The 21,149-nt window shown below is 40.6% G+C and overlaps 1 protein-coding gene across 1 annotated transcript in view; it reads right to left on the bottom strand.

The window, feature by feature from the left end:
- LOC114643211 (zinc finger protein 665-like) overlaps positions 1-18,194 on the bottom strand; it is a 77,887-nt gene extending 59,693 nt beyond the window's left edge. Inside the window, exons 1-3 of the mRNA XM_051935859.1 lie at positions 18,076-18,194; positions 10,581-10,997; positions 1,368-2,400 (exon numbers count right to left, since the gene is read on the bottom strand). Coding sequence (XP_051791819.1) covers positions 1,368-2,400; positions 10,581-10,971 — 1,424 coding nt within the window. The 5' untranslated portion in view covers positions 10,972-10,997; positions 18,076-18,194. The remainder of the gene's footprint in view (positions 1-1,367; positions 2,401-10,580; positions 10,998-18,075) is intronic.
- Positions 18,195-21,149: the final 2,955 nt, after the last annotated feature.

The raw sequence follows: 21,149 nt of genomic DNA, 5'->3' as shown, positions 1-21,149 counted from the left end.
GGACCCGGGAAGCGAACCCAGGTCTCCTTACTGCGAGGCAGCAGCGCTACCACTGCGCCACCGTGCCACAGGTGGCATCAGGTATCTTTGTTAATTTGTATGGTGGAGTGGGATTTCAAATTCATGCAAGCCCACCTTAGAGAGAAATTCTGCATTTGTTGCAAAAAAAGTAGCGGCACACAATCTTCTCTTTATCTTCAATTGACCCCTGGGCTATGGAGAAACATTTTGGACAAAATTAAATAAATAAGTGCTGTGAAATTTGACAGCAAATAAATTATGACAAGATTAAATGCAGGGATAAATAATTCAGTAGTTGGTGAAATACATTTTTGCTTCTCATTTCCTTATGTATTTATTAATTTATTTCAGTGACCCTGCACACCACATGAAATAAGCCCTGAAATGGAAACTGTCACTTCTACTCGTCAATGCTGAGAGTCTGGGCTCTAGCAAGTATACTTTTTTTAACCGGTGAATCATCCATAAAGAGGACACATGCACGCTACTTGTCTTGGGACTGTGGTAGTGTCATGCGCATGCTCAGTGTTGTGGCTGTGCATGGCGGACACAAGTGTAAGAAAAGGCTTCCCAGAACCACTGTGTGAAGTGGCTACTTTAATTCAAGAAACTCTGAGTTCATCATTAAGAGTTTGCCTCTGAAGTATCTGTTGTAAATGTGCCACTAGGCGCCCAACAGTTTCACCATCATTCTACCGATGATTCACCCATTAAAAAACAGCGCTCACTAGAACCAGCCCTCTCATCTCTGACAAGTGACACTTTTCATTTCAAGGTTTATTTTATGTTGCATGCGTGTTACTGAAAGAAATACATCAAGAAATAAGTAAATACATAAAGAAATAAGGAACAAAAAAAAAAAATACATTTTGCCACACATTTAATTATTCATACTTACATTTCATGTTGTAATTATTTATCTGTTGTCACATTTCACTGTGGTTATATTTATTTATTTAATTTTATCCAAAATCCTCCTCCATACTGAATCGTGTCCAGTCCTCTTGCTCAAGTTGTTCTTGCCTGTTCCACAGTGGTGGAGCTAGCGACACTGTCACCACACTGGAGGTCTTCTTCACTTCATCTGAAAATGTTTTATTGTCACCATCACCATCAACTACCCTGATGTTGAGGCAGAGGGCACCCTTGTATCTTGAGAGCTAAGACTGTGGTCTTGCGTTTCTGGATGCTTTTCATACTGCAACAGTAGTTTCATCTTGATGAGATTTAACATTAATCTTGCAGAACAAAGCCTCCCGGTGTGAATGTACTGAACCAGACTTCAGTAATTAGAAAAGTTACAGATCACTTTCCTCCACTTTTGTCTTGTTCTTCAACCAATTTACTCTTTTGGGGCTTCCTGTTTTTCTCTCTTGTGAATTGTAGAGTGTCTCTTAAGGCTGCCCAACTGTGAAAATTCTTTGCCACATTCCATACAGCTGTATGGCTTCTCACCTGTGTGAATCCTTCTGTGGCTCTGAAGAATGCTGTTTCGTGAAAACTGTTTCCCACATTCCAAACAGAAGTATGGCTTCTCTCCAGTGTGAACTGTAGAGTGTCTTCTCAGAGTATTAACATGCGCAAATTGTTTGCCACATTCCAAACAGCAATATGGTTTTTCTCCTGTGTGAATTCTTCGGTGGCTCTGAAGAACGCTACTTCTTGAAAACTGCTTGCCACAATCAGAACAGCAAAATGGCTTCTCTCCTGTATGAACTGTTGAGTGTCTCTTCAGACTGGCGATACACGCAAATTGTTTGTCACAATCAGGACAGCAAAATGGCTTACCTCCAGTGTGAATGGTTTTGTGGCTCTGAAGGGTGCTACTTTGTGAAAACTCTTTGCCACATTCTAAACAGCAATAGGGCTTCTCTCCAGTGTGAGTTCGAATGTGGATCTGAAGATTTGTCTTGAAACAGAATCGTTTGTCACATTCAGAGCAGGAAAACGGCTTCTCTCCAGTGTGAATTTTTTTGTGTCTCTGAAGACTACTCCTGTCAGAGAATTGTTTGCCACATTCATTACAACAATATGGCTTCTCTCCAGTGTGAATTCTAGCATGTGCCCAATAATGACTGCTGTGACAGAATTGTTTACCACATTCCCCACAGCAATATGGCTTCTCCCCTGTGTGACTTCTAATGTGGCTCTGAAGAGTACTCCTCTGACGGAATCGTTTCCCACATTCAGAGCAACAATACGGCTTCTCTCCAGTGTGAATTCTTTTATGGTTGTGAAGAGTACTCCTCAGGAGGAATCGTTTGCCACATTCAGAGCAGCAATATGGTTTCTCTCCGGTGTGAATTCTTTTATGATTCTGAAGAGTTCTCTTGCCGCAGAATTGTTTGCCACACTCAGAGCAGCAGTAAGGGCTGCCTCCTGTTTGAAGTTTAAGAGGAAAAATAAAAGATTATTTTCAATCCATTGCCCTAATATTGATGTTATGTCACAATATTAAAGAAATTCTCAGCAATCTTTTATAACCATAAAGAACTGTAAAACTTACTTTGCACTCAACTTGATCATTTTATTTTCTCTATTACAACTGAGCACAATCACTGGAGCCTAGAAGTTGAAACAGTAAACTAAATTGATCACATGTGAGAAAAATTTACTGGTCATATTTTGTTAACTAAATTGCAAAACTTAGACATTACAGTATGATCATACTCTTAAAATGTTATTCAAAATGATATTTTTTAACACTAGAATTACCAGAGTCTACGAAAAAACTCGTAGATCTGGCCCACCTTAAAACCGTTCTCACCTCTCCTTTGTCTTCTAAATGTGCCGATTAACACGAGCAGCAAGCAGCCGGCTATTCCATCCCCCACCGTCGCAGAACGTTCACTAAGTTTTCCCAGCTCATGCCTTGTTTGATTATCTGGGAGTGACTGAACTGCTGGAGCTTTAGAGTGGAAATAATAGATCGTTATTTGGAACACACGCATTTCATGTGTGTTCCATTTCTACAGTAATCTGTGTAAACACATTGTTAAAACAGAAATTTTTTCATATTTTAGTAATAAATGTTACAAAATGTAGGCATAAACTATAGAATGTGTGAAGCCTGACGTCCAAACATCAAATAAACACTTTCACAAAAGGTTCAAGGATAATACAACATCATCCATGGCGTAACGCTAAGATTTGCTGTCTCAAAGCATAGCAGCCTTGCTGTGCCTTAGAGACCCGAGTTCGATTCCCTGTTGGGGAGGAAGTGTTTTTTTTTTCTTTGTAATCTCAAACGGACATAAAATTTATAAATTGGTATGCACTGTAAATCGTTAAGTTTAAAATGTCGATCACAGTTATTTCTGTTGATTAATTCATGCTTTTTACTTAGAGTCAGAACAGGAGCTTATTCAGCTTCTGATCTGACTCTAACAGCGCCAGTATAAATTCCCACCCGATCTGACGCTGTTCGTTTTCAAATAATATTGCATTACTTCGACGATGTTTTCTGATTGGTACTATTCGCGTCATAAAATGATTTCTTCAAAACGTCACATATTTGTCTCTTTCTTTTTTTAAAATGTGCGTTGATCACTGCCAACATGTTGTAGCACACAGCAACTGGCCACCTGCATGTTCTTGTGCTCACTGAATAAGCGCACTGAATAAGACAGCGCTATATGCAATCATCAGATTCAAATGTTAACAGTTCACACACACGCAAGGATTGTCTTTCTTACATTTACAATGTGTGTACCTGTTACAATGTACTCACTTCTCTCTATGCTGTGGTTTCTATTACACACCTGAAAGAAAGACAATATATGTGAAAACATTATTGCACTAATGCAATATTATTTGAAAACGAACAGCGTCAGATCGGGTGTGAATTTTTGCTGGAACTGGAAATTCTCTGATGTGGAATCAGTTCTGTATGGTTGTAGGCGTGGGTGTGAGTGGTGGACATAACTGGGAATTACTGTGAATGTGCGTGGTGTTTTGAGATAATGAATAGAGCAGCAAATTACAGGTGCTTGTTCAGTGTAATAGAAACCATAGCACAGAGAGGTGTGTACACTGCAACAAGTACACATGTCGTAAATGCAGGAAAGGCGCTCCCTGGGTGAGCTATAGTGCGTCTTTATGTGAAAACAGCAGTGTCAGATGCGGAGTGTCTGATGATTGCATATAGCGCTGAAGTTACTGCTCTTTACTTTGCTTTCCTCTGCATGTCCTGGAGTACAAAAGAAACAGCATACAGCAACATGTGGGGACTGGCAAGATTGGGGAAAAAAAAAAAAAAAAACACGCAGTCATATGTATCATGACACACTGCAGAACTATAGCACGTCTTTATGTGAAAACAGCAGTGTCAGATGGGGTAGGGAAGAATCCTGAATGCGACTGAGAGAATGAAAAGTGAATACAAAAAAACAAAAACAAAGCTAACCTTTACAAATATCATAAATTACACCGGCTGTTACAGACTGAAATCAAATGTATAATTTTATTCTAAAATAGTAAAAATAAGAGCAGTTCACTTCTCAAAAGGGAGTCATGCAGGATCAAACTCGTGAACTGTTGATTCCCAGTCAACAACTGATACTGTTGTGCCACGGCGGCAGTCATTGTAAATAAGTGTCAATGTCGCACACTAAGGCGGCTTTTTTTTTTCTGCAGTTATATTTTTGAATAAAAGCGCACTTGTTCTGTTATATTTGTACCTTTCGTGAAAGTGTTTCTTTGATATTTGGAATTCAGGCTTCATACATTATATAGTTTATGCCTACATTTTGTCATTTACTACTAGAATATGAAAAATGTTTCTGTTTTAAAAATGTGTTTACACAGATTACTGTAGAAACGAAACACACATGAAATGCGTGTGTTCCAAATAATGATCTATTATTTCCAGTCTAAAACTCCACTTCACTCCCAGATAATCAATCAAGGCATGAGCTGGGAGAAGTTTGTGCACGTTCTAAGTCGGTGGGGGGATGGAATAGCCGGCTACTTGCAGCTTGTCTTTATCTGCACATTTAGAAGACAAAAGACGATGGCGGAGAGGTGCGAACGGATTTAAGAAGTGATTTAACGTGGGACGGATCTACAAGTTTTTTCGTAGGCTCTGGTAATTCTAGTGTTAATTTGATTAATTGAGGTAAAAAAGTGATAACTCTTCAGTATTATGATATTGAAGAGAGGGTCATTTATAAATCAGAGAGCCCTGCTAACAATGTGAAATGTACCTTTAATGATCAGAATGTGTGCTGAAGCTTGTATTGATTTATTTAGTGCAAAATCTGATATTTTATAACTTTTTCTTATTTTGGAAGCCATTTTGTGTACTGTTGTCAAGGTCACATCCCGTGTTTTTAGGTGGTGTGGTCTCTGGGGTCATGAGCTTGAATTAATCAGCAAACAGGATTAAAGGTCAGCCTTTTGCTATGAAGCTTATCCGATCTGCAGATAAAATCCTTATTTTTAATTTGACTTCTCGTGTGATTACGCTTCATGTCTTGCCTTGTTTTTGAGATATTGCATGTTATTTGACTTTGAATGCTGCCGCTTGTCTGGATTTCGGTCACTTTGGTTTATAATCATTTTCTTTTGTTTTTCCTTGTGCTCCCATCTCGTTGTTTTCTCAAAAAATTAGTTATCTGTTTCCTGCTGAGAGAGAACAACGTTTCTCCACATTTAGACTAAAGACCCTTGGACACCAAAACATATATTAATATGTAGGGCTGCACAGTTAATTATATATTAATCAGAATTACAAGTGCCACTACATATTATTTGCCACTGCAATCCATTTAGTACTCCAGCTCTGTCAGAAGTTGAACTTCCCCATTTATAGATGGCTCTTAACAGTAAATTAATACGTTGGCACACACACGCAGGGGAGGCAGTTGCACTTCCTGAAGAATTGGGCCGCAACTACTCAAGGATCGAGAGTCGCACTGGCCGCCAAGAACTGTCAGGGGAAGCGGCAGGCTTTTATGATTTATAGATAAGGAAGAAATCAATGCCATTAGTGACTGGACCAGACAGCTAAGTTTTGGTTATACGCTGTGCTTAGCATGTCATGGTGTCTGTGCTATTGCAATATTACAATATTTTACACAGCGTCACACATGTATGGTTAGGGGACAGAGTAAGGGCTTTGGTAATGGTAATAACCTGCCACTCTAAGAGTTGGCGCTATGTAGTAATGTCTCTTCTCTTCCTACCTCTGCAGACAGGAAGACTGACAGCTTTACAACCAATGACATCACTTCCTGTGTCCGTCCACCTTTGACACCCCTCTTCCTGCTAGAAGATCCACCATCTTAGATCAGTTCTATCCTGAACTCATGTCTGGAAAGACCGTTTTCCGCCATTACTGCATGTTTTTCTTTGTTATAGTCTTGTCTTTCTCTTATAATAGGTAACAAATGATTGCCTGATAATAGTGCAGTGACCAGAAAAAGTTCAGGGCTGTTGTTTTAAGGGCTCTAAAGTTCAGGGTGACTTTGACACGTGGTAAGATATCTTGTTTGTTATGCACAGTAAAAGCGCAGGTTTTTTGGTCGTTGTTTGCTCACAGTCTTGGTCTATGGACGCACGCTAAATGCACTCTGTACTCTGAATTAGAGCAACGACCTGTTAAGCAGCATCCTTTATCATTAAACTCAACGCAAATGTATTGCTGAATAATTCTGAATATCGTTCAGTTAATTATTAAGGGCTTACTGACGGATATCTTTGTCGTGGACCAGTTTTTTTTACCCATGCCGCATGGGCAGCACGACAGTATGCAAACATTTGGTAAGTATATGTTGAACTAGAAAATTATTTTGACAATAACGCTCTTTATATGTATTCTGGCATGTTATATAAATGATACAATAGCAACAGAGTGAAACAATGTGCTGACATCTAAATACGTTTCGAGCCGGCTAAACATTAATATTGCTACATTGAGTGCCTTTACATACCTGTGCAACAGAAATATCTAGTTGTGTTTATTTTCTCTTTTTCAATCCTACATTACCATCATTTAAGGCTTTATTGTGTTCTTTGATTTTATATAATAATAATAATAATAATTAATTACATTTATATATGCAAGCAACTTTCCTTTCCTTAATTCAACGGGGTCCTAATTTAATATTCCCATGTTTAACATGTTGTGGTGGTGATAGCAGATTTTTGAGAAGTAATAATAATAATAATAATTCATTACATTTATATAGCGCTTTTCTCAGTACTCAAAGCGCTAAAAGTAACAAAGAAAGGAATGCTTGGGTTATACAAATTGTATTTACAGTAAGTCTAATCTTCTTCTTCTTCTTCTTTCGGCTGCTCCCGTTAGGGTTTGCCACAGCGGATCATCTTCTTCCATATCTTTCTGTCCTCTGTATCTTGTTCTGTCACACCCATCACCTGCATGTCCTCTCTCACCACATCCATAAACCTTCTCTTGGGTCTTCCTCTTTTCCTCTTCCCTGGTAGCTCTATCCTTATCATCCTTCTCCCAATATACTCAGCATCTCTCCTCTGCACAGGTCCAAACCAACACAATCTCACCTCTCTGACTTTGTGTCCCAACCGTCCAACTGGAGCAGACCCTCTAATGTCCTCATTTCTAATCCTGTCCATCCTCGTCACACCCAAAGCAAATCTTAGCATCTTTATCTCTGCCACCTCCAGCTCTGTCTCCTGCTTTTTGGTCAGTGCCACCGTCTCCAACCCATATAACATAGCTGGTCTCACTACCGTCCTGTAGATCTTCTCTTTTACTCTTGCTGATACCCGTCTGTCACAAATCACTCCTGACACTCTTCTCCACCCATTCCACCCTGCCTGCACTCTCTTTTCACTTCTCTTCCACAATCCCCATTACTCTGTACTGTTGATCCCAAGTATTTAACTCATCCACCTTTGCCAACTCTACTCCCCTCATCCTCTCCATTCCACTGAGCTCCCTCTCATTCACACACATGTATTCTGTCTTGTTTCTACTGATCTTCATTCCTCTCCCCTCTAGAGCAGATCTCCACCTCTCCAGGGTCTCCTCAACCTGCTCCCTACTATCGCTACAGATCACAATGTCATCAGCAAACATCATAGTCCATGGGGACTCCTGTCTAATCTCGTCTGTCAGCCTGTCCATCACCATTGCAAACAAGAAAGGACTCAGAGCCGATCCCTGATGTAATCCCACCTCCGTCACTCCTACCGCAGATCTCACCACAGTCACATTTTCCTCGTACATATCCTGTACAACTCTTACGTACTTCTCTGCCACTCCCGACTTCCTCATACAACATCACAGGTCCTGTATTTACTCTATTACAACATCAGCAACACACATTTTGAATAAGTCCGATTTTAAACATAAAAGTTTTTGTATTTCCACTAATCCATCATGTAACATTTTCACCTGAACAGTTTTCTAAGTAGTTTCCTGATAAATGGAGGTTCTACTGTACTTTATGCATAAAGGATACATTTTGCCAACTGCATTATTTCAGTAAAATGCTATTAATTATAATTAGAATATCACAAGCAATAACAGTTGATTATTAATTTTGTGGTAATACTGCACGTCTGTTAAAATGGGTTAATTAATTACATAGCAGAACAGAGCAATGAACAAAACGACAGATTAATACACAGGCATACAGGTGCTGCAGTGGTCTTGGAGAAAAACGAGATGAGCAAACACAGGATTAGTGCCGTTGTTTGTGTCTGCTCTGAAGGGGAGTGGCAGGTGACACCAGGCCCATAACCCCCTAAAGACCTTAAAGCAAGGGTGGGCAAACTGAAGCCCATGACACCAGTTTATGCGGCCCGCACACAAACTTAAAACTATTGTGATTTTATTAACGGAAATGACGTGTGAAATACATAATCAGTGCGTGTTTTGGAACATGTGAACAAATGAGCAGGCTGGTTTATAATGTCACATGTGTACAAGCATCAGCTTGTGTTTCGTGCTGCGTGTAACCGCACGCGTACAATGAGGTTTCAATCGCACGTAGTCGCAAGACCGCTTGCTATGTAAGCACACACATTCTTGTGTGTTCAGGAAAATACAGTCAGCTGGTATCTTCTTTAAAAGAAGAGTTTCCAAGGCGGTTGCTGAGTTTATATCTTTGGAAGATCAATTCAATTTGCTGAGTTACCCCTTTACTTTCAATATTAAAGTAGCATCGAATAATCTCCGGTTTGAATTAATTGATCTTCTGGCAGACAATGCCCTGAAGGAGGCTTTTTAGAATATCAAACTAACTGGACTTATAGGCCTCACTTAGTACAGAAATGTTTGGTAATTTGAAAACGTTTGCCTAAAAAATGTTTGTACTCTTTGCTTCTACCATTAACAGATCAAAGAACAGTTCTCTGTTAACAGACTCAGACGTACACAGTGTCTTGCGAGTTAGTACCAGTAAGCTGAATGCTGACTACAACAAACTTTGTGGACAGTTGCACCCATCCCATTAACGATTAACTGAATAACAGTTTGAGTAGTTATTAAAGAACATTTAGGCTAAGAAGCAACATGAGTACATGGCATATTTCATTTTATTTGCTCTGACGTATTCTTGATTAGTGATTCACTGATCTTGATTTTGCTAATGATGCTGTGATCTTCACCGAGTCAATGGAGGCTCTGATCAGGGCACTTGAGAGATTGAGCGAGGAGTCCGAGTGTCTGGGCTTGTGAGTGTCCTGGATAAAAACCAAGAGCCAGGCCTTTAATGACCTCTTGGCCATGGAAATCAGCAGTGTGTCTGTTTGCAGAGAGAATGTCAACCTCGTCGAGGGGTTTACTTACCTCAGCAGTGACATTCATGTCTCTGGCAACTCTTCTTATGAAGTCAGTAAACAGATTGGGAGAGCATCAGGGGTCATGAGGTCGCTGCAAAGAGGTGTGTGGCGATCCTGATATCTGTGCAAAAGGACAAAGGTCCAAGTTTTTAGAGTCCTGGTGCCCCCTGTTTGTGAGACATGGATGCTATCCAGTGACTTGAGGTGAAGACTGGACTCCTTTGGTATTGTGTCTCTTCGGAGAATCCTTGGGCACCACTGGTTTGACTTTGTGTCGAATGAGCGGTTGCTCATGGAGTCCCGAATGAGGCACATTACATGCAAAGTGAGGGAGCGTCAGTTACAGCAGTACGGCCATGTGACGTGATTCCCCGAGGGTGATCCAACTTACAGGATCCTCATTGTTGAGGACCCGAGTGGCTGTACCAGGGGCACGCTCACGTAACACCAGGCTGCGGCAGATAGAGGGTCATTTACAGAGGGTAGGACTGGACCACGTGTCTGCCTTCAGGGTTGCCAACCAGGATCCCGAGGTGTTTCATCATGTGGTGGGTGCAGCAGTGTGCTATACCAGTGCCTACTCCCCTACCTGACCTGACCTATTACATTTTATTTGATACTACTACCAAAGCTATATAGTTACATGACTAGTAAATGTATTTTTGTGTGAAAATAACATTCATTATTTAGTAAATTTAGAGACCTTGGAGTTGTCCATGTAACCCTCAGGGAGAAAAGTTTGCCCACCTCTGCCCTAAAGCATACACATATTTTTATTTTTCACTTACTTGCTCCAGACTTCTTTGTAGGTGGTGGTTGATCTTTCTGAGTTCCAACAGATGACATTTCCCCAGTCCTCTGTGTGTCAGACTGCAATGATTCAGACTTCACATTGATAGACCGCTCCGGAGTAAAACAACGCCTGCTTCGAGAAGAGCCCAACCCAGTCACAGTTCCATCTTGACACCCATAATGAAGGTCATCTTCCTTGATGCTCCCCACACTTTTGTGTTTGTGTGTCTCAAGGCTGACAGACTTCTCTTCAGCCTCTTCTTTAATGCCCACTGAGCCCACTTCACAGTCCTCATCCTTAATGCCCAGACTCTCCTGTTTAGGATGGACATACTCCCATTCACACTCTTCTTTAATATTTACATTTCCTTTCTCCATGATAGCCATGTAAGCCTCATGCGTCTCGTCTCTCTCTGTGAAAACAAGAGAATGTTATCACATTAACAACTGCATCATTCAGATCTAAAAGTTATTGCATTTCATTCTACAACAGTCAAGTCAGACAGTTCATTACTTGTCGACAGTAACTCATCATATCAAATTATCAGATGTAAAAGAAACTTAAAAGTAGAGGGTCCGATAAAATGGCAGAAAGCCATCACCCACAATTATGGGCTGGTATTATTCATCACTCGAGATTACGATACAGTGAGTGGTGATGGGGTCCCACAATTGTGTTGTCAGTTGTAGTGAGGAATGCTTATATAAATAGAGTCACAAGACTGGAGTAGGAAACTGATACATGTCAGGAAGGAGAAGATGAAAAGGGGAACTTAACTTTGAGGGAAGGCAGAGTCTGCAACAGGAAAAGACAAGAAGGTGAAATCAAGAGTTTACTAACTTATTACAAGTACTTGAGGGTCCACATCCATTAGAGGTTGGACTGTTCTCTATAGAACTACTAGGGCGCTTCGCTTGCCAACCCCCATGTTTGGTTTTCCGGACACACACTTTTAAGATTTTTTATTCTTTGAATTGTTGCTATTTCATTACTTTTCAGAACTTCGTTAAAAACAATATTTGGAATCTTTTGAGTCCAAACATGCTGAAACTTTTAAATGAGATCAGTGAGACATGTGTTTAATGACTTTGTATCATAATTCAGGGTAGGTTTCTCTGTTTGGAATTTCAGCACAGACAAAACGATCGACGTCATCAGCAGTTAATAATTTCTTTTGCAAAGTAACCAATAAATGCATGTGAGGTAAACCCCGTTTTTGAAATTCTCTGAATTAAACTTCAAAGCCTTACAATATTTACATACTTCTGACATATCACCTGTGTCCATATATTCGATCTCTATTCGCCTTTTCGTTATTTCTCCAAGTAATAATTTCTCTTTGTTTGCGCTAATGCGATCTTTACTTTCTTTGTTTTGACACTTTCGTTTTTTTCTGCTTTCATATTCTGTTTATGCTGCTAATTAACTTTTTGTGAATTCGTTTTAATTGAATTGCTTGTTTAAGATTTGTTCCCCTGAATTTCTTCATTGTTCCTCTGAATTGCTTCATTTCTTTCTTTAAATGGCACCCAAACAGAAATGAAATGTGAAGTGAGTGAGCCAACAGAACACCAACTAAGTCAGGGCATCAAACTCCAACCAGCTGCTTAATGAGGCGCTGATTCTTGAGATGTGGCCCTGTAAACAGATGAGACATGACTGAGGCACACTCACTCTTCATGCTTTCAACTGGACTGTTGGGTAATTTCATTTGTTTTACCAGCACACACACATGTTTAATTACTCTTGGGTGCAACTTCAGTAGTGCAAGGTTCAATATAAAATGTCTCTAACCCCAGCTAGTTACTAAATGAGGTTGTGCTGGTTGGATTAGCTCGTTAAGCCTTGAACTTCATAGACAATCATGAGATATAAAGATATTTAAGATGGTTAATTACAAGTTGTCCTTCCCTTTGACTCTCCTGTGAAGAGTGACAGCATGGGATCCTCAAAGCAACTTTCCAAAGATCTGAAAACAAAGATTGTTGAGTCTCCTGGTTTAGGGGAAGGCTACAAAAAGCTATCTCAGAGGTTTAAACTGTCAGTTTCAAATGTAAGGAATGGAATCAGGAACTGGAAGGCCACAGGCACAGTTGCTGTTAAACCCAGCAGGTCTGGCAGGCCAAGAAAAATACAGGAGCGGCATATGAGTAGGATTGTGAGAATGGTTACAGACAACCCACAGATCACCTCCAAAGACCTGCAAGAACATCTTGCTGCAGATGGTGTATCTGTACATCATTCTACAATTCAGCACAATTTGCACAAAGAACATCTGTATGGCAGGGTGATGAGAAAGAAGCCCTTTCTGCACTCACGCCACAAAGAGAGTCACTTGTTGTATGCAAATGCTCATTTAGACAAGCCAGATTCATTTTGGAACAAAGTGCTTTGGACTGATGAGACAAAAATGGAGTTATTTGGTCATAACAAAAAGTGCTTTGCATGGTGGAAGAAGAACACCGCATTCCAAGAAAAACACCTGCCACCTGCTGTCAAATTTGGTGGAGGTTCCATCATGCTGTGGGGCTGTAGGGCTAGTTCAGGGACTGGGGCCCTTGTTAAAGTCGAGGGTCAGATGAATTCAACCCAATATCAACAAATTCTTCAGGATAATGTTCAAGCATCAGTCACAAAGTTGAAGTTACGCAGGGGTTGGATATTCCAACAAGACAATGACCCAAAACTCAGTTCGAAATCTACAAAAGCATTCATGCTGAGGGAGAAGTACAATGTTCTGGAATGGCCGTCACAGTCCCCTGACTTGAATATCATCGAAAATCTATGGGATGATTTGAAGCAGGTTGTCCATGCTCGGCAGCCATCAAACTGAACTGAACTGGAGAGATTTTGTATGAAGAATGGTCAGAAATACCTCCATCCAGAATCCAGACACTCCTCAAAGGCTATAGGAGGACAGCGTCTAGAGGCTGTTAGATTTATAAAAGGAGGCTCAACTAAGTATTGATGTCATATCTCTGTTGGGTGCCCACATTTATGCACCTGTCTAATTTTGTTATGTTGCATATTGCATATTTTCTGTTAATCCAATAAACTTAATGTCACTGCTGAAATACTACTGTGTCCATAAGGCATGTCATATATTAAAAGGAAGTTGCTACTTTGAAAGCTCAGCCAATGAGAAACAAAAATCCAAAGAATTAAGAGGGGGTCCCCTCTGTATATGAAGAACAGGGAAAGTATTGGAATCCTGCAAAAATTCTGTTTTTAAGATTTTGATTAATCTCAATGTTTTAGACCTCCCTGTGTCCGAAAATACCATGTTTTGAATTATGTCTGTGTGTGTCTGTGTATAAACACAATAACTTGAGTACACATTCACTTCAGTCAACCAAATTTTGCATACAAGTACTAGGTACAAAGCGTAGATTTCTACCGACTTTTATTCATGCAGCTGCAGAGTCAGATTTTTTCAACTTTACTTTTATACCGGTAATTGTTCAATATATTATTAATTTGAGTTGTTGTTGAAGGTTCTTTAATGTACATAATATAAAAAAATAATCATTATCTTTCGGTTTACTCCTCAAATATCCATCCCCATATCTGAGTATACGAGAAAGTCGAGGGGAGACCACTCCCAATTTTTTTATTACTGTTTTATTGTTTGAAATAACCTTAACTCAGCAGATGTGTGATGTGGATGGCCATAAAAGACAGAGAAGAAGAAGAAATCATAGCACTGCATGTACAGGATTAGTTTGTCAATTCCAGAAGCACATGACTAGAGGAATAACAGAAAGGGAATGGATAGGAGATGGTGACGGTGTGCCTGGGCATTAAATGGAGCTCAACAACAGTAAATGAGCTGTAGTCACCACTGAATAGCAAAAACATCTGGCCACCAGTGGTGTTCTGAAGATGTTGGTGCCTGGTGGAATTCAATGTCCATTCGGATTTAGCACAAGTGCACTTAATTGTGGTTGTTATCAATATCTCCATGCTTGCATGTCTTTGATAAAAGAAGAGTTACAAGAGTAAAGTTAGAAATGGTCATATGTAACTAAATAATATATAAAAAATAATTTAGAAAGAACCAATGTGCACTTCCATAACACAAATATACAGTAGTAGAATCCTAATTTGAAGATCGTTGTTTTCACCCACACAGCCACATCATTAAGTGTGTTGTGTGTGTGTGTGTATTACGTGTTCATTTCGCTTTAGTCTGCTGCTCAGTGTTTGATTGTGGACAGTGCAGTTTGTTGAAACAGAACTGAGCAAAGCCATTTGTTTAATTGAATCGTCAACCACTTTGGCTTGCATACTGTAGAAGCTGAATTTGAATCACCGGTTCAGTGTGCACCTGGCATGTAATGGAGATGTGCTGACAACACAAGAAAAAACAGCTGCAATGCTTACTGGGTTTATGCCGAGTCTCTTCTCTTCTGACCTTATGTTTAAAGGTTAAAGTTGCTATAAGTTTAGGTAATATATAAAAGCACACAGCTTGGTGTGTGGGTGTGTTTGTGTGTGTCCTGCGGTGGGTTGGCACCCTGCCCGGGATTGGTTCCCTGCCTTGTGCCCTGTGTTGGCTGGGATTGGCTCCAGCAGACCCCCGTGACCCTGTGTTCGGATTCAGCGGGTTGGAAAATGGATGGATGGATGGATAAAAGCACACACAATTAAATGTCAAAGCAGAGTGCTTACTGAAAGCCGATTCAAAAGTGGTAACCGCTGGCACGTATCAAGTCTTTAACTAAGAATAAACTGCAGACGCTCTTGTGGCCAAGTGAGCGGACAGCCCTGTCAATTCTAAATAGGAACCTGTGGTAAGTAGAGGAAGAAGAGGAGTCCTCTGTCTGGGAGAAAGAAACTGCCACATCTGAGGAAGGGCACCAGCGCACATAGTGACCAACCTTCCAGTTAAAAATGGACTGCTGAGAAATGAGGTGCACAAGTCACTGAGTGGGGTCAGTTGAGACCATTCAAGGGTTATCACCGTTCTGCTGTATCCCATTAACAACTGAATGTAACCAGTCATGTTAAAGGTCTTGTGCTCATGGAATGAGTTGCTTGGAACTGTGATATAACTGAAGAGCATATAAAAGAGTGTGGTACCAAGGTCCTGCTTGTAACACTTTCCTTTTACTGCTTTCCTGATTTGTATCTTAAAGAGCGTTACTTAGAAAATAAAAGAAGATTGACTGACGCTTCATCCTGCCTGTACTTATTTTTCCTCAACAGAGACAAGGAGAACAGGGTGTTTTGTCTTGGTAGAATATTATTTTGCTCTACTTTCCCCTTTTGTATTATTAATATGTAGCCTTTCTCACAACGCCTCAAATCTCACAGACTTACCACTGTTTATAAGGTATTATAGTATATAACTTCTCCCCACCTTCCCTTCTACATCTATAACCTCAGGCAATTAGGTGTAGTAAAAGACAAGCAGGAGTTAAGTTACACATAAAATAATGTATTATTGATAATATTCATAAATAATAACAAAATGCAAAGTACATTTGAATATTGGCAACCATACAACCTGATTAAATGTTGATGTGTAGTTTCAGGCGGTACACAGACTTGTTAGTTACTTAAAATGTCTCTAGTTAACAACATTTGTGGTCAGCTTTCTTTAGAGTAGGCCACATGCCTGTCTCAATATGGCTGCCGAGCTGTGCTCTTCATTGTGTTGTCCTTTTCAGTTCATCAGTTTGGTAAGAGAGAGTGTGAGGTTAAGGAAGCCAATTTATAGATGTTCTGTCCAACCCCTAGAGCCAATAGGACGTTGTGATACTTAAAGGCTTCTAATACAAGCCTGTTCAAAACAGCCATACTTCAGACCAATGGGGGAACAGAACACCTTAACACCTGCCACCTCCCAAGACCATTTGTTGAGGTAAAGCTTGGCAGTTAGGCAACCAGGCTTTGTGTGGGAGATGAGAGAGAGACTCTAGCAGAGAAATATTTGTTTCAAGCACTTCCCCCAACTCTGTCGTAAAATTCACTTTCCTGACTTAGTTTTGCCTGAGTTACAAATAAAGACATACAAAATATTTATCAACTTGTATGCAAAATATCACAACACAACACAGGGCACCCGGTGGGGTGACAGGTACAGGTCTTCCACAATACATTTACTTATTTGGCTGATACTTTTATCCAAGGCGGATTACCACATTTATGATACAATTGGTTACATTTTCTTTTTGTTTTTCCAACTCAGGGCCACATAGGTGTCAGCAGTGGGATTTGAACCAACAACCTCAGGTTTGGAAGTCTGAAGCCTTGACCATCACACCACATGGCCTGCCTATGCCCATTTAATGAGAGCTCATCAACAAAGAAACATGGAAAGATTCACAGAAATATCACTACTACTACTACTACTACTACTACTACTAATAATAATAATAATAATAATAATAATAATAATAATAATAATAATTAATGAATTACCCAAGAAGCCCGTACAAAGGCATTTGCAAGACAAAATCTTTCAAATAAATGTTCTCCCCCCAATTCACTCTACATGTTGTCCTTTGTGGTCAAACATTTCCTCAGGTTTATTCCCTAGTTCTACTAGAAACCTTAAATTATTTTTTGTGTAAGTGTTTCATACAAGTATTCTTGCATTGTATGCTTGAAACTCAAAATAAAATAAAATAAAATAAAAAATTAAGGATAAAAAAACTTTTCCACAGGAAAGGCTGTGTTGTGGGACTCGAATGTGATCTCTTTGCTATAAATTGTGTGTCCGAAAAGTTCTAACAAAAGTAAATAAATCCTGTACCTGTCGTGACCAAATGGGGATGGCCGCTGGTGTCATTAATCCTATAAAACTGTTTCCCTTCTGTGTTACATGCACAGTTGCTCATGGGAGGTCATATGTGATCAACTGTATTTAAAAAATGTATTGGGAAGTCTCAATATTCTTCCTTATCTACTGTGCCTCTTGGTCCTTTCACATTGGAGGAGATCCACATTTGCCTGGCTGGGACTTTGCCTTGGAAATGCGTGTCTCCATTTGATGCTTGCAAAATGAACACTGGACAACTACAGTTGTTCAGATCTATTTAAAAAAAGACCATATGAAGTCATCTAAATCTCGTTTTTGTCTGCTGTGCCCCTTGTCCTCTCCCAATGGAGGGGCCACTCAATCCCCTCGCTGGGCAGGTAAGATTGGCCAGATTATATTGAGTAGAAGATTTGCTGTCACTTTCATGTCACGTCTCTAAAGGGCACAGCGGCACTTTGTACGGATAATGCGTTAAACAACAGACAAACGGCGCACAAAGATGCGCGAGCAAGAAGAGATCCGTAACAATGACATTTTAGTGCGTCTGTGCGAAATCAGAAGGGATGCAGAATTCTATGGACCACTGAGATCTTCATAACAGATGATTAGCTCGAGCTAATAGACACAAACGCGCTGCTCGCTTGCCACTGAAGTCGCGTGCGGTAACTGAGTGGGGCGAATGAAAACTACCACATCCACACGACCCCGACCCCCGAGCACTTACCCTCTTTCTATCTGGGATGTTCTTTCTAAACTCGTTCGCACTCCTGCCTCACTCAGACAGCAGCTTTTCTTATTTTGTGTTCAGCAGAATGCGAGGCGGTTGCGAGGCTTCAGTGGACGTCGCTTTTGATGACGTCACGAATCACGTCACCACAAGCATCTGTAACAGTGATGGGTCCAGCTGCAGACCTCTGCAGCTCCGCGATTCAGAAGCTCCGCTGGACAGCCAATTGGATTGCAGGTTTTTGTCACTTGCTTTACATGACTGGAGTATAGCCCTCCTTCAACGTTAATCTAGCCGTTATTACTGACGTATTATATTAAGCGACAACCTCCTGCAAGTGGAGTGGAGCTCTGGAGGTCCGTAGCTAGCAGTCTATTATTGGAGCGTTAGGGTTTATTGGGGAAAGTGTTACGATCATTACTTTTGTCAAAAAGTTGGGCGGATAATTAAGAAGGGCATTTGAAATGTCCGGTATGCGCCATGAAACTTTCTCGGCACGCACAGTATGCTGAATACCTGATGTGGCGGCGCTGCATGCACAGCCGGCCGATTCCTTTAAAGACTTATCGGCTTATCCTCTTTAGTGCTCGTTTTAGAACTGATTTTATTTAATTTTTCTATTATTATGTCGCTGAAGAACCAGATGGGCTGCCAATAAAGTCAACCGGTTTATGAAAAGCTTCTGTTAAATCTGAGTACAATGAAGAAAGTCGCTTTAAAATGGAGAACGTTCCTATCTTGAGACTTGAATCACTACACACTCTCACGCAAGAGCGGATTTTCTGCCTTGAAGTAAAATAAAATGCTTACGCAGATTACACCTTAATAATATATCTGCGTGACTTTAAAAATGTTTTCCTTATCGTTTATTTTTTGTTTTAAAGGCGTGCAAAGAATGAAAATACTGGCGGTCGCGCACAAATTCATGCAAACCAGAGCGAGCGAATGCGCGTGCACGTAAATGACGGGCATGGTGACAGGCCATGTGACTTCACTAAGGGCGACGAAAACTGGCGATCGGTGTGCAGCTGACAGGAATCTGAAGCAGGGAACAACGCCGTAGACTGTTCCTGTTGTTCATTGAGCCGACTTTTAAAAATTATCAGAAGGTATGTGGATCTGAGTTTTGAGGTTGTCAATTTGTGGCTGTAATATCTTCAATTTCTTCCTGTCGGAGTCAGTGCACGCGATTATAATAATTTGGCGAGTCTCGTATTCACCCCCTTCGCCTCCCGCTTTCTTAGGACTCTGCTCGACTTGGCCCCGTCTGCGGCTCAAGTCACAATTACGTTGTCGATTCCAATCTCTATTTCAAAGCGCCAGGAAACCTCTCCGCCGATTAACATTCAGTCATTGCAGTACCTGTATAATTAATTTAATATGCTCGTGGGATCGCTGAACTCTGTAAAGCCGAGGAGGAGGAGGCGACGATCTCAGACAGAAATATACGGAAGTGTATTACGACCATGGAGAAGAAGAAAAAATACGGACACAGTGAAGAAAAAAAGCATATGTCAAGATTAAAGTCGATATTTCCACTTTACTCTCGTTGTTTATATGGAGATTAAAATCGACATTTCCACTTTAAACCATTGTTTTTTTCTCTCTCTAACTTTGCCATGTCGTAAATTTCACTTTAAAACCAATATTAAGTGTTCCCCGACCCAGTTGTTAATCGTTACGCGCTTCTAAAACTGACTTCCTCTGCACTGACAGGAGCCACAGGCAGCGATCGCAGCACAAAATACATTCACTTCATGATATTCCAGCTCTCTGAACATTTAGAATGCTAAGATAAACTTGATATCATTTTCATGATGAAATGAATTAAAGCAGGTATTAAACATGTGTGTTTTGGGTGGGAGGGGGGCACAGTGGCATGACTGTTGTGTTGCACCCTATAGGAGTCCTCAGGTGTTCGTTCAGCATAGAGGACCATTATGGCAGGTGTGGCAAGGCTCCATAAAGCTGGGTGTTTTAGATAGATAGATAGATAGATAGATAGATAGATAGATAGATAGATAGATAGATAGATACTTTATTAATCCCAAGGGGAAATTCACAATGAAAAGGTATTGCACTGGTTTAACTGAAATATTGTGTAAATATTGGGTTCGTGAGCTGGTGGTCAGAGACACGAACACAGAATTCATTGGATGTTCTGCTGAGAGGGTTTTCATTATTGCAGGAGTGCTGCCTCTTTCAAACGTACCCAACCCCGTGCGATACCCATTCATAAATGTAACTTTTTGGAGCCTCGTCACACTTGCCATAAACTGAATCTACACTGAATGTATACCTGGGACCCACTTGCTGCAAGGCAGCAGCAGCGCAACCTCCACGCCGCCGTGCCCCCACATGTTTAATACATGCTTTAATACATCTCATCATAAAAATGATATCAAGTATTTATCTTAGTATAATAAATGTTCAGAGAGCAGGAATATCATGAAGTGAATGTATTTTGTGCAGATCGCTGCCTGCGCCCAGTGCAGGATTTACGTATAAGCTACACAAGCTATAGCTTAGGGCCCCCGCCTTCTTGGGGGCCCCCAAAACAAATTGTCCAAGTGAGCAATTGTCATGTATACTTAAATATACTACAACAACAACAACAACATTTATTTATATAGCACATTTTCATACAAAAAGTAGCTCAAAGTGCTTTACATAATGAAGAAAAGAAGAATAAAAGACAAATAAGAAATTAAAATAAGACAACCTTAGTTAACATAATTGTCCCAATCAGGCCCAGCCTTAGGCATAGGCAAAGTAGGCGACCGCCTAGGGCCCCGGCGTCCGGGGGGCCCCGGATCGATTCCTTGGTCTAATTTTCACGCATTTCACAGAGCTTCCAGGGGGGCTCTGCCCCCCTCAGGGGGCCCCTGGACCCCCCTTTCGCCTAGGGCCCCATAATACCTAAGACCGGGCCTGCCTGCATCTCCTCTTAGTGTAGAGGAAGTCAGTTTAAGAAGCGCGTAGCGATTAACAACTGGGTCGGGGAACACTTAACACAAAGCATTTAATGTGCTACATTAGTTATGATGGGGTTTGAGAAAATCTAATAAATT

Source organism: Erpetoichthys calabaricus, chromosome 1, assembly GCF_900747795.2.
Source record: "Erpetoichthys calabaricus chromosome 1, fErpCal1.3, whole genome shotgun sequence".
Lineage (NCBI taxonomy): Eukaryota > Metazoa > Chordata > Cladistia > Polypteriformes > Polypteridae > Erpetoichthys > Erpetoichthys calabaricus.
Note: the sequence above shows the minus strand (reverse complement) of the source record. Positions and strands in the feature narration are given on the sequence as shown.